Source organism: Bos grunniens, chromosome 2, assembly GCF_055505025.1.
Source record: "Bos grunniens cultivar Pamir isolate PY7600 chromosome 2, Bosgru_T2T1.0, whole genome shotgun sequence".
NCBI classification, from domain to species: Eukaryota; Metazoa; Chordata; class Mammalia; order Artiodactyla; family Bovidae; genus Bos; species Bos grunniens.
The window spans coordinates 106243143-106256371 of record NC_141166.1 but is presented as its reverse complement, the minus strand read 5'-3'; the positions used below and the strand labels follow the sequence as shown (position 1 = coordinate 106256371).

The 13229-nt window shown below is 38.1% G+C and overlaps 1 protein-coding gene across 5 annotated transcripts in view; it reads right to left on the bottom strand.

Moving 5' to 3' along the window:
- CSRNP3 (cysteine and serine rich nuclear protein 3) overlaps positions 1 to 13229 on the bottom strand; it is a 195228-nt gene that overhangs the window by 13965 nt on the left and 168034 nt on the right. For all 5 annotated transcript variants that reach the window (XM_086370605.1, XM_086370619.1, XM_086370611.1 and 2 more), the window contains one exon: positions 6994 to 7253. In XM_086370605.1, the coding sequence (XP_086226731.1) occupies positions 6994 to 7253 (260 nt within the window). The remainder of the gene's footprint in view (positions 1 to 6993; positions 7254 to 13229) is intronic.

Below are 13229 nucleotides of genomic sequence, written 5' to 3'. Positions count from 1 at the left end.
GAGTCGGACACGACTGAGAGACTTCACTTTCACTTTTCACTTTACTGCATTGGAGAAAGCAATGGCAACCCACTCCAGTGTTCTTGCCTGGAGAATCCCAGGGACGGGGGAGCCTGGTGGGCTGCCGTCTATGGGGTCGCACAGAGTCAGACACGACTGAAGTGACTTAGCAGCAGCAGCAGCAAGACTGCTTTCAAACACTTGGAGTTTGGAGAACAGGAACAAGATTTATTCTGTGTCTCTGGAGGCCAGAATTAGGGTCAGAAGGTAATATTAGATGATAGCAGGTTGATCAATATGAAGAGCTTTCTAACAATTATCACTACAAAATGGAATGGGCTTTCTTAAAAAGCAGTGTGTGTTTATATTATAGGACACGACTAAGCGACTGATCTGATCTGTATACATATATATATATATTAATCTATATATATATATGTTAATCCCAACCTCCTAATTTATCCCTCCCTTTCTTTCATCTTTTGTAATCAACTGTACTTCGGTAAAGCGTCTGCCCGCAATGCGGGAGACCCGGGTTTGATCCTGGGGTCGGGAAAATCCCCTGTAGAAGGAAATGGCAACCCACTCCAGTATTCTTGCCTGGGAAATCCCATGGACAGAGGAACCTGGTGGGCTACAGTCCATGGGATCACAAAGAGTCAGGCACGACTGAGCGACTTCACTTTCACTTTCACTATACTTCAATACATGTTTTTAAAAAAGCAATGTGTTGGGTTGCCAGAGATGTGTAATAAGAGGCTGGATATACATATCTGCATTTGTATACCCAAATACACATAGGATATATATTTGATGAAAGGAATTCCTGGTTACACGTTATGTGTTGAATAAATAGCCTGGGTGCTAATGTCTCTGGCAAACCAAACTAAAACATTCATATCACTTTGATGTTCAGTCAAATCTTACAGTGTAAGTCTTTGGTTCATTAGTTGTTAATTGTAGGTGGCAATTTGGAACCAGATTCATTATGTTCGGCTGTTTTGTCAGCTAATAAGAATTTCAACAACCTGAATTTACAATGAGTCCTTGGTTTACATATTACCCCAAAAGTCACCAGAAAAGATGATAATATCAACAAATAGACATAAATTTTCCATACATTCCTTTATTCTTCCTTCTGGTTTAGACAGGCATTGTCTCTTTTAGCAGAGGCTAATAAGTGAAATGAATCCAAGAGTGTCCTGGTAAATATTTAATAACTATGTCTCTGAAAAAAAAGGGAGGGGTGTTTCTAATTTGTTGTCAAGTTTGCTGTGTTTGTCTAATCTTGTGTTTGTTTTGTGCTTGTCAAATCCCACAATATGACTATTCCCATCATTGGTGATTTCAAGATACAATGGGGGAAGAGATGAGTCCAATCCACTTTAGTGATGAATTTTTATAAGCTGACTCCAGAACACCACTGTGTGAACCCCACATATTAATGAGAAGAATCAGCTGAATGGATGTCTCCTGAACTAGAAGATCACTGTTTATTGCATAGGAAAACTGTAGAGATTGATTACATATGTTTAATTTTTCCACTTAAATAAAAATGCCAGCAGTTTTGAAGGAACCTATTCTTAAATGTATTGCATTTGCTCAGGGCTGAAGCCCAGCTTCTCAGGATGCACCACTTTGGTTAGCTGTATTTTCTCTGATCCTCTCAAAATATGCTGCACATATGACATGACAAGTATTTGGGAAGTCCATGTTTTCCATTTGGTGTTGGAGCAATGCATTCTGAAGTACTGGTCCTATATAAGCTTTTGAGTAATCTCTACAGAGGCTGACAAAGAAATTCTGTACGGAGTTTAAAAATACTAAGTGGAGTTTAAAAATACCAAGACCGGCACACTCTTGTCAGTAATGCCTAACGCAGCCCCCTCTCCTCATTCCGCAGGCACGGATCCCGGGATGAAGGAGTCACTCTGATCCATCTAGTAAGAACTGTCGTATGAGGAAATAGTTAAAAACCTATCCCTAAATTTGGAAACTATAGGTTAGAGATACTTGGCGTCAGCCATCTCTCACAAACCTCTAATGGCTTCTATCTCCTAGAGCATTTAGGAATTTTACTTGAAGGTTAGTTAAATTATAAGACTGTTAAGAGGAAACAAGAGGGCAGGGCTGGAAGACTGGGCATGCAGGTGGAGAATTATAATACTATACAGGTAATTACTAACTGAATAAAGCACAGTCATAAATCTAAGACTGGGTGAAGGAAATTTAGACAGAGACATTTTAAAGTTTGCTCATTAAAGGAAGAGTTACCATCTGGCAACTCTTTTTTTATGACGAAAGAGAGCAAACAACCAAGCATTCCTCAAGGAACACATGGTAACCCCACAATGTAGAAACAGCTTTGACCTTAGAAAGGAGAGGAAGAACGATCAGGGTTGGGAAAACATTGAGAAAAAGAATCCAGTGAAAGTTGTGAAAACTAAGTTACATTTCCTATACCATGGTAACAGAATCCAGAAAAAGATAATCCAGGCGAATTCAATGCCAAGGTTCCTTTGAAACATAGAAGCAGCCGCCTAATGGATTTTACAGATACACGTGAAATGGGAATAAAGGCTAATGTAATTGTTCAACAGTGTGGTGCAGATGATGAAATCTAAGTACTTAATTTGGAAAAATGTGTAGTATTAAGATGACTGCAACGATTACTGTGAAGAGCATGACATGTCTGAATGGGCTTGACAGGGAAAAAGAGCTGTACTCTGTAATTTAGAAATCTAAAGCTAGTTATTTCTTCTAGAAACATGTACTTTATTCAATAAGCTTTCTCTATTAATTGTTTCTAGACAATGTTTGGAACAAACACCACCACCACCAATAAAGGCACAGTTGAACACCCCCCCCAAATAAAATTGGATTCGTTGTATAAATCTAACTATACATATTACTTCTCAATATATCAAACTCATAATTAGATTGAGAAGAATCACTAAGACATTTTATAATGAAAAACTAAATTTCTATCCTTATTTTGTTTCTGAAGTATTTTATTATAAAGAAACACAAAAACACATGTCTGTGTTCTTTTTACTAATCTTAAGACTATCATATGGGCTTCCCTGGTAGTTCAGCTGGTAAAGAATCCACCTGCAATGCAAGAGATCCTGGTTTGATTCCTGGGTCGGGAAGTTCCCCTGGAGAAGGGATAGGCTACCCACTCCAGTATTCTTAGGCTTCCCTGGTGGCTCAGATGGTAAAGAATCTGCTTGCAATGTGGGATACCTGGGTTCAATCAGTTGGGAAGATCCCCTGGAAGAGGGCATGGCCACCACTCCAGTATTCTTGCCTAGAGAATCCCCATGGACAGAGGAGCCTGGCAGGCTACAGTCCATGGGGTTGCAAATAGTCTGACATGACTGAGCGACTAAGCACACAACGCAAGACCATCATACAGAGTAAAGTAAGTCAGAAAGAGAAAAACAAATACTGTATATTATCGCATATATGTGGAATCTAGAAAAATGGTATAGATGATCTTATTTGCAAGTAGAAATAGAGACACAGACTTAGAGAACAAATGTATGGAAACCAAGAGAGGAAGTGGGGATGGGATGAACTGGGAGATTGGGATTGACATATATACACTATTGATACTAAGTACAAAATATATAACTAATGACAACCTGTAGTATAGCTCAGGGAACTCTACTCACAGTGCTCTGTGGTGACCTAAATGGGAATGAAATCCAAAAAAGAGGAGACATGTGTATACACATAGCTGGTTCACTTTGCTGCACAGTTGAAATTAACACAACATTGTAAAGCAACTATATGCCAATAAAAATGAATTTTTAAAAAAGGCCGCATTGGAGGAGATGTCATTGTATAAACTGATTCACTGTTTACAACCTGAGACACCTTGGAAAGACACACAGGTAGAGTGGAAAGAAAAACATCTCCTTTATGTCCTGGAGCTTTTGTTTCTGAGGTAAGTAGGAAGGAAATGACCCAGTACCAAGTCCACTGAGTTTCCTGGTATGTTTTATCTGGTTGCCATAGTGAAGGCTTTGGAAGAAGTTTGACACTGAAAGCTTTGCAAAGTGGTTTTTTTTTTTGTTTTTGGTCAGATGTTCCTTCTATCTCCTCCCTTAATGGGCAGTTCACTGTCACCCACAGAGGACCATCTCCAGGAAAAACCAAAGTGGCAAAGTTTGTCCTTAATAATCCTCCCTTTCTTCTTTCAGTCCCTCTCTCTGCTACTGACCCTCTCTAGCTGCTTTAGCCAAAAAATGGAATTAATTCAGTCACATTCTGTTGCTTATCCCAGGCGTATATTTCAAAGAAAATGTCATATTGAAAGTGAAATCTCAAGTACCTGATTGAAATTGTTGGATCCGTAATGTTTTTGGATGGCTAATTTTAGATTTTGGATAGCTAAACCTTAGACAAACATAGTCAATGATATTTAAAAACTCATTAAAGTTAATATACATTTTCTTCCATTAATACCCCTCAGATTTTTTAGTCAATGAGTCCACATTGCTTTGATCTTTTATTAGTTTTCTGTGAAATGTGTTTCCCAGTTTCTGAATACTTTGAATAGGCTTAGATCAGATCACCTTAGAATCCCATTCATTATCTTTTTCGCTTGGCATTCATTTGAAAGGAGTGATGATATCCAAATGCCTTTTGTTTGTATCTTCACCAAAATGGAAAGTTGCATGTTTTCAGACAAACCAAGGCATGACACCCACTCGGAAGACTGCCTCTTCAACTTGTAACAGTAAGCAGAATGACAAAAGTAAATCAATAACAGAAGCCTGTTTTTGCTTCTTCTTCAGCTTGCTAAAAATAAAAGGGTAGAAGTAACCGAATACGAATTATAGTATCAGAACACATCACTGCCTGGTAAGGAGGAATGTTCCTGAAGGCATGTAGCTCCCCCAATAGTCATTGTGTGTGTGTGCTACAAAGGTCACCACAATAAATCTTCTGGTTCTTAGATAGAATTACAGTTCCCCACCTGTTAAAAACCACTACACACAGTACCAAACCCCAGACAGGGATGACTCCCAATAGGTACAGAGATTGTCTTTCCCAACACCTATGGGGGGTAATCAATTAATTTTAGAATAGTAAGTAACAAGATAATAGTTTTCTATTGAGTGAGCCAGTTAACATCTTTGTGCTTCTTTATCTTCAGTTGTACACATGGTCTCATAATTTACCTATTCCAGTGGGTTTTTGTCAGGATTAAATTAAATAATGTTTATAAAATGCCTGGCAAGTAAAAAATCATTTAATGAATGGCAGCCATCACTATTGTTCCACCAATATTTTGAGCTTGGAGAATGACTTCATCTTTTGAGTAAGGGTTACCATTGGTTTGTAGTGAGTTAGAAAAGCAGAGAGTGTATTTCAGAAGCAAATCTGAGAATTATTATTAAATTAGGCTACATTCAAAGCTGTCATGAAGAACAGCAACAATAGTGACTTGTTACCAAAAAAAATCTTAAGGGCCTTTCAATGAACTGTGTCAAAAATACCTCCAAAGGAGTTATGAGACTTGCTCTAGGCTAGGTTGTAACTAGCTTCGTTTAAGCAACTGTCTTCTTGCGCAGTTGGGAACAAAGCACATACATGAGGTGCAAAATACCTAAAAACAGGGGTTTTGAAACACACATCACACCTCTGCTATCTGACTTCATACTGGCAACTAAAGGTACAGGTAACACAGGTGTGCTTATGGTGTTTCTGCTACTTAGCCAGTGATCCTTTATGTTAAGCATCCTGGATTATGTAAGAAAAATCTTTGTCTTTCTTCCTTTGTCCTTAGATAATAATGGGAGGCCCTTTACTACAAGCTGATAAGCTGATGGATCAATACAAATATAAAGAGTGTCTCTGATCGAGGAAAAGGTTTTCTGAGCTGTGTTTCTCTCCACTTAATCTCTAAGATGGCACAATGATAGTTATCTCTACCTGGATCCCTCCCTGACATCACTTTAATAACTCAAAAGCCTCTCAGAATCACCTGGATTCCTTGTCATATTCTTATCATTGAGAAAGGTACTATCACCCACAACCCATTCAGCTTTGCAAGCCAGAAATTTAGGAGTCATTCTTGACAGTTCCCCACTTTCCTTCCAAATCCAACCCATCATCAAGGACTGTTGATTTTATTTCCTAAATTACTCCCTCTGTCCATCTCTCTTCATCTCCCCTACCATCAGTGTAATCTAACCTACCATCATCTCTCTCCTGGACTATTGTAATGGTCTCTTAACTGGTCTGACTCCATAAGCTCCCCCGACACGGCTACCCCTACCTCTAAACCATTCTCAAATCAGAGCATGAACCAGATCACATTATTCTGCCAACCGACCCCATGCCTAAAACTCCTATATGACTTCCGATAGCATTAGGATGAGGAGAAAAACAATGTCTTAATCAGACTGACAAAGCCCAACCCTACCCCCTTCATGATGCTCTACTCCTTCCGTCTCTGCTCCAGGCTCACTAGCCTCTGTGTGCTCCCGGTGCTTCCTCCTGACACAAGGTAACTCAGTGTTCTCTGCTGCCTGAACCACTCTCACCAACCCTTTCTGGCTAGTTACCTGTTCAGATTTCAGTTCAATTGTCACTTTCTTAAGGAAACTCCTTGATATCTGGCCCCCATCAATTCTCGGGTACATACTTTCCTAGCACTTAGCAACTTCCCTTTATGGTACTTTATGAAGCTGTGATTTTGACTACATGATTAATATTTTTCTTTTCTGTTAATATGTAAGTTCCAGGAAGAGTGAATAAATAAACGATGTCAGGGAAGTTTTCTGCCCTGTTTTCAGTGATGAGACTATACTCTTTTTCCTTTAAAAAAGCCTCAGCAGAGAGTCTGCTCGGAAAAATACCCATTTTAATCTGCGGATCTAAATATGAAAATGGGTTAATGCAACCAGATTGAGGTAAGGATTGGGGGTTTGGTAAAAAAAATAAATAAATAAAAGTGCACTTCTAAGGTTTTTTTACCTTTAGCTTTAGAGAGTTCAGTTTTTCCTCCCTGAGGTGTTCTCTCAGCATCTCACGGTGGAGCCTCTCCTGCTCTCTGGCAAATTCGCCCAGGGTGTACTGGCGCACGCTGTTGTGGCGGCTGGACATGCCCAGGGTGCTGCCGCCCTGGCTGGGCACACTCGTGAAGCCCTGCCTCCTGGTGAAGTAGTACACAGTGACGCAACTGAAATGCACATTCTTGGTCCTCAGCCGCTTCTCTCTTTTGAGGATGGAGGAAGCTGAAAGGGAAAGAAACAACTCAGAGAACAGCCCCACAGCAGTTTTCGGATGAGGTGACGAATTAGAAAATGCCACTTGATGATCTTAAATTTATGGTCAACCCTTTCTGGCTGGGAGACACTAAAAATGTTGTCACTCAGAATTGGCACAGACTCCGCATTCCTTGCTTAGATTTTCTCCTAGCTGTGGTGGAGTAGACTTTTAAGACCTCTATAATGGTAGTCCAAGAAAACATTTGGGCAAGTTGCCAGTAGTCTGTGAATCAGTGGCAGAATTTAGTTTCTCATTTCCCTTCACCTTTTAAGTTTTGCTTTTATGATTTTCACATGAGTTGTATTTTACTATAATCAGAAAAGACACATACTACAAACTCTTTGGCTCTCATTTGATATGGAGGGCACTTGGTGTGAAATAAATGTCTATTTTTAAATTTTAGAAAATTCCAAAATGCAATAAACATTTATAGAAAAAGGCTCAATGGCACTATTTAGGCATTTTTACAATCTAAATGTAACCAAGTTTTCATCTGATGAAAACACCAATAAGTAATATTATGGACAGTGGGACTTTAATCCAAGTATACATTGAGAATATAGAAAATGTCATGAAATATATCAGAACCTTTACTATTAGTTACAGAGACATCAAGATGCGCAGAGCACCATGGAAGGTTGAAATGAACTCTGTAGTTGAGAGGAACAGAGTTACACATTGACCTTTTGAAGTTGGAAGATGTGCCGGTCTGTTTATTTTGTTGTGAGGTAACCCAGTCTTATAGAATTTGAGTGATTTCTTTCAATGAAACAAAAAGAAACAATGAACCCCTCAGATGTTTTCTATCAGCTAACATTTATGGACTGTTCAAAGAACTATGCAAAGGACTATGCATGAGTTATCTCATTTTATTCTTATGACTGCTTGAGTTGGAATAATCCAAGCCTCCATTTTGAGGAAACAATCCACAAAAGGTTAAATGACATGGCCAAGGTCATATAACTAGCAGTGAAAATGGGATTCATTATTCTAGAGCCCAGTCTTTTAGCCATCAGGCCACAGTAGAAAGCTGGGATCAAGCTAAGCAAGATGAACAAGGCTAAGATTTGGTGCCACACTGCTTCTGGGAGATGTCAACTGCTCCAGACTCCAAAGATGATTTTTATTTGTAAGACTGTATAAACAATGAAAGAAAAATAACTACAGGAGCACTGGATTTATATAAAAATATGCTTCTAAGGGAATAGAATAAACTTCCAAGTTCAGTTGTCTCATTTTCTCCTTATAAAACCTTCAAGCCAAATAGAGACGTTGCTGTGATACATATCATTTTGAGGATTTATATATTCAATAAATATAAACCAGTAGTTTTCCCAGGCACTTTCTAAATGATTGGATATATCGGTGGAAAAGACATCTGTGATCCCTGCCCACATGGAGCTTTCATTTCCAGTGATGAGAAACTCAAAATAAATAGACTCAAACAGAGTAAAAGAAATAAGACATCTGGGCAAGAATTTAGCTATCTCAACTTTTCCTCCTCATTAGTGCTTTACTTCTCCAGAAGAGATTGCCAGGGAACAAATGCTTCCAGCATGTATGTAGTTTTTCCATTTATTTTTTTCTAGTTATCTATGTACATGTTCACGGCAACATACTTGTACTCCTGGAAGTAGTGACAATTTTCAACTTAGATTTAAAAGCTCTGATCTGCTTCATAACTGTAGGTTTAAATCATCTCAAAACAAAGAAGAATTTGTCAAAATGTAAAAGATTTCGCCATAGAAAGCAAAATTCAACCATGTGCCCAGTAATTTGCTACCTGATCCGACAACCTCATCCATCACCACCTTACAGCAGGCTAGACCCTCTGCTTTTTGGGTAATAACCTTGAACTTATTTTGCTCTTCATATCATGAAGATGCAAATGATGCCCTGAAAATACTATCTTTCAAGGCCATAATTTACAAATAAAAATATTTTAATGTACTCATTTAAAATAATTATTATAAACACATCTGATAATTTTCTTACTTGTTTTTTAGATAATTCATAGTACTCTACATGAATTTCCTTTAGAAATTTTTATTGAAATTTTGTACCTACGTTTTTGGATTATAAAAGAATTCCACCTTTTGGATGAATCTACTGTACCATCCTTTCACAAAAAGCCATATTATGTTTTCCCCAGAAAACTGTTAAGAGATGATTTTCCAAGGCTTGGAAAAAGACAACAGTGGCAGAGAGTAGGAGCCCTTCATCTGGGCTCCTGGCATTTCTAACACTGTCACAGTGCACATGGACTTATGCTTTTTCCTATCCACTACAGCTTATAATTCAAACGTGCTTATACTTGTTTCAGCACTTGCATATTATAAGTAGCACTGTAGAAATATGATCAAAAAGCCTACAGAATACATTTTAAAGGAAGACTTTGAGATGTAAGATTAGCCTTATGAGGAATATTTTAAATGTGGCTTTCCTAAACTTAGGAGGCACTCATGTCTCTCTCTTCTGATGATTGATCTGGAGCCCTAGAACAGGCCCTTGTGGGCTGTCTCTTGCCTCCAGAACCAATTTGACTAACAATCACAGAATGAAGTTATCAAAAAAGAGTCTGTGTTTTTCAAACCTGAGAAAAACAGATGAAATCCACTCAGCACATTTGCCATAGGGAATCTGAAACCTCGATGCTACACCTACCTAGTAATCTGTGCCCTTTACAGGATAATTGAACTCAATGTTGTGTCTCTACAGAGTTCAGGGTTCATTTTACTACTGTGAAGTCAAGAGCAAGAAAAAAAAAATGAAGGAGACAGTGGCGTTCATTACTGCTTTGAAAAATAACTAGTCTGTTTTCATATGCAATGCTAATTTTTTGCTGCCTTCCAGCTCCTCTTCTTTTATCTCACTCAGTTACCATCCTGCAGCAGAGGTGTCTAAGTGCAGCAGTATTATTTGTTCCAACCAGGACACAGCTCTTGGGACCACCATTATGGCTAGCACATCAGGGTGTACTGGTATTGCTGTAAAATCATCACATATTATGGAGATAATATTGATCCTTGTAAATTAAAGGAATAAACAGCACAGAGTAACCAGCATTAGCTATCTGCAGAAGCTACCCATCTTTAAAATGCTTTTAAAAATGAATGAAGAAGAGAGTTGAGAAACTAATTCATGATGCCAGGGTGAGAAAGTAAGTAGATAAAATAAAATAAGTTATACCATACATTTATATAAAGAGTTCATGCTCAGAGTGGATTAAAAATGGAAGCCATTTGGGATTATCAGATGCAAACTATTATATGTAGAATGAATAAACAACAAAAATCCTACTATATAGCAGAGGGAGCTATATTCAATATCCTGTGATAAACCATAATGCAAAATAATATGAAAAAGAATATATATATATTTTTATGTATAACTGAATCACTTTGTTGTATAGCAGAAATAAACACAGCATTGTAAATCAGCGATACTTCAATAGAATACACGTTTAAAAAATGGAAGCCAAAGCTAAGAGTTGTACAGTGTGTTTTCAGGGCCATCCAGGGGAGCCAGTGCTCTGAGGAGACACACATTCTGAATATTCTGATCCTACAGAGAAGATGAGTATATCAAGATATCAAAGCGGCCTCACATCAGGCTCTAAGAAAATGCAACCAACCTTGCTCCATTTTGACATGCATAAACCAACCTGTTCATTCACATTGGAATATAACTTCAAAAGTCAACAAGACTATCTGATTGACTTGTCAATTCTATTTCTTGCTGAAAATAATCAAATTTGCTTTCAGGTTTATACTTCAGACATTTGTGAATGCGTGTGTCATTGCATCTGAGATTGCTCTCTCTGTATGCACAGAGACCATTGTGCATCTGAGTCTGTAAATCTGAAGACAAGATTCTCGATTATTGATTCCACTCTAGCGCAATCATTCTGGGGCCAGTGCTTGAGGAGTGATTCAGTTACTCTTAATGCACATTTGGCTCTTTTAGTGTCAACAACTATCAGCAAAGTCCAGATATAGGTGGAAAGGCAGAGAGCAGTAAACAGAACTATGTATTTTGGCTCTGAAGTTGCCACACGGAGGTTGAGAGTTTTTGGTCCAGTCTGATGTTAAACAAGGGGAAAACCGTGGAAAATATTAATTCTACCGTTTGGGTCTGATGAAGTTAATAGTATACTTCTTTCTCCTATGCAGTATGTTCAAAAGGAAAATACCAGATGATTTGTAAGTCAATATTGAGTTTACTTTTCTTCTTTGCGGGGTGGGGTGGGGTGGGAATTTAGTAGAAGCAAAGTGAGATTGTTGAAATTAGTTTATCTTGGTAAATCCTGGGTAATAAAAACTTGTTTTCTTAAATTATACAGGCCAAGTTAATCAGGGACTCTGAAAGTATGTTGTTTCTCGCCTTTTGAAGAACAAATCAAGATCATATCAGTTATGAAGTCATGAAACCTAAAACCCCACTGTCATAAGAAAATATTTTGCATAGGAATTAACAATAACAGCTTAGATATTAAATCAACTTCCAATGGTTAAAGTTATTAAGATTTAAAAAAATATATGTCCTCAATCTTTCCAAGGGACTTCTACAAATCTCCTGTGATCATATTTTCACATTTTCTCCAGCTTGACGCAATTGTCAAGATCGGCCCCTCTTGATCCTGGTATCACAAGCATGGTCTCAGATCTCAACCACAGGTAAGGAGTGAAATGGATCTAGCAACCAAACAATATAGGAATAGTTCCTTTGAAAATGAAGCCAGTTTGCTGTCAAAAGTAATTCTTCCTTGTTCTAATTGTTCCCTTTTATTCTTTTATGTCACATTCTCAAGTTTTTCAAATCTATTTACCACAGTTGTATTTTTGTGGTTTTTGTTTGTTTGTTTTGTTATTTTGCTCAAGTAAGGTATTTAGGGAAATAGTAAATCTTTCAAGTGGAAACAATTCCAAAAGACTAATAAAAGGAAATGTCTTGAGGCATTGGGTAAACGAGAGGCAAATGAAAGTAAAGACTATTTGGGAGTATTTTCCTTCCAACTGTGAACAGAATTCAAATTACCTAAAGTATATAACACAAAGTGGTGGCCAAATCAATAGTATGTTATACTCAGGATGTTATTTTATATTCAGTGATGAAAGATATAGGGCTTCCTTGGTGGCTCAAACAGTAAAGAATCTGCCTGTGATACAGGAGACCCGGGTTCAATCCCTGGATTGGGCAGATCCCCTGAAGGAGGCATGGCAACCCACTCCAGTATTCTTACCTGGAGAATTACAAGGACAGAGGAGCCTGGTGGGCTACAGTCCATGGGGTCACAAAAAATCAGACAGGACTGAGTGAGTAACACTTTCACTTCATTAAAGATATACCATGTGCAAAAATAATCATGAAAGAAAGACTTTTCCAAACACTGGATCTATTAGAGACAATACTGGGATATCCCCCATGTTTTGGAATTGAAGGGCTTTGCATTTCCCAAAAGGACATCAGAATGGAGACAAAGTCGGTAAATGTAAGAAAATGTCAGGACCCATCAAATTAGGGACTTTTTTACTATGCCCTTATTTCTATGAAAGCAGCATTCAAAAACAAAAATCAAGGAAGAGTAGCTCCCACTTGAAGTGATGCTTGAGATATCAAGTCCCAGTTTGTTTCTGGTTCCCTGTAGTATGAATGATAGCTCTAACCGCTTTTCAAACTGCAGCACATCTGTCTCTCCAGCCCCTAAATGCCATTCTTCCCCATCTCCAACCAACCAACCAATTTATGTACTAGCAACGTGGCAAACTGACTGGAGAATATAAAGTATGATAAACATACATAAGAACCAGTCAGCATTCTGATGTCAGTCCTTCTGTAGAGAAGAAATAGGTTTATAACTCACAGACAAGATTAGGTAGTTTAACCATTTACCCTAAGTATTTTCCATCCTAATAACAGGTTGAAAATATTCACAATGGATT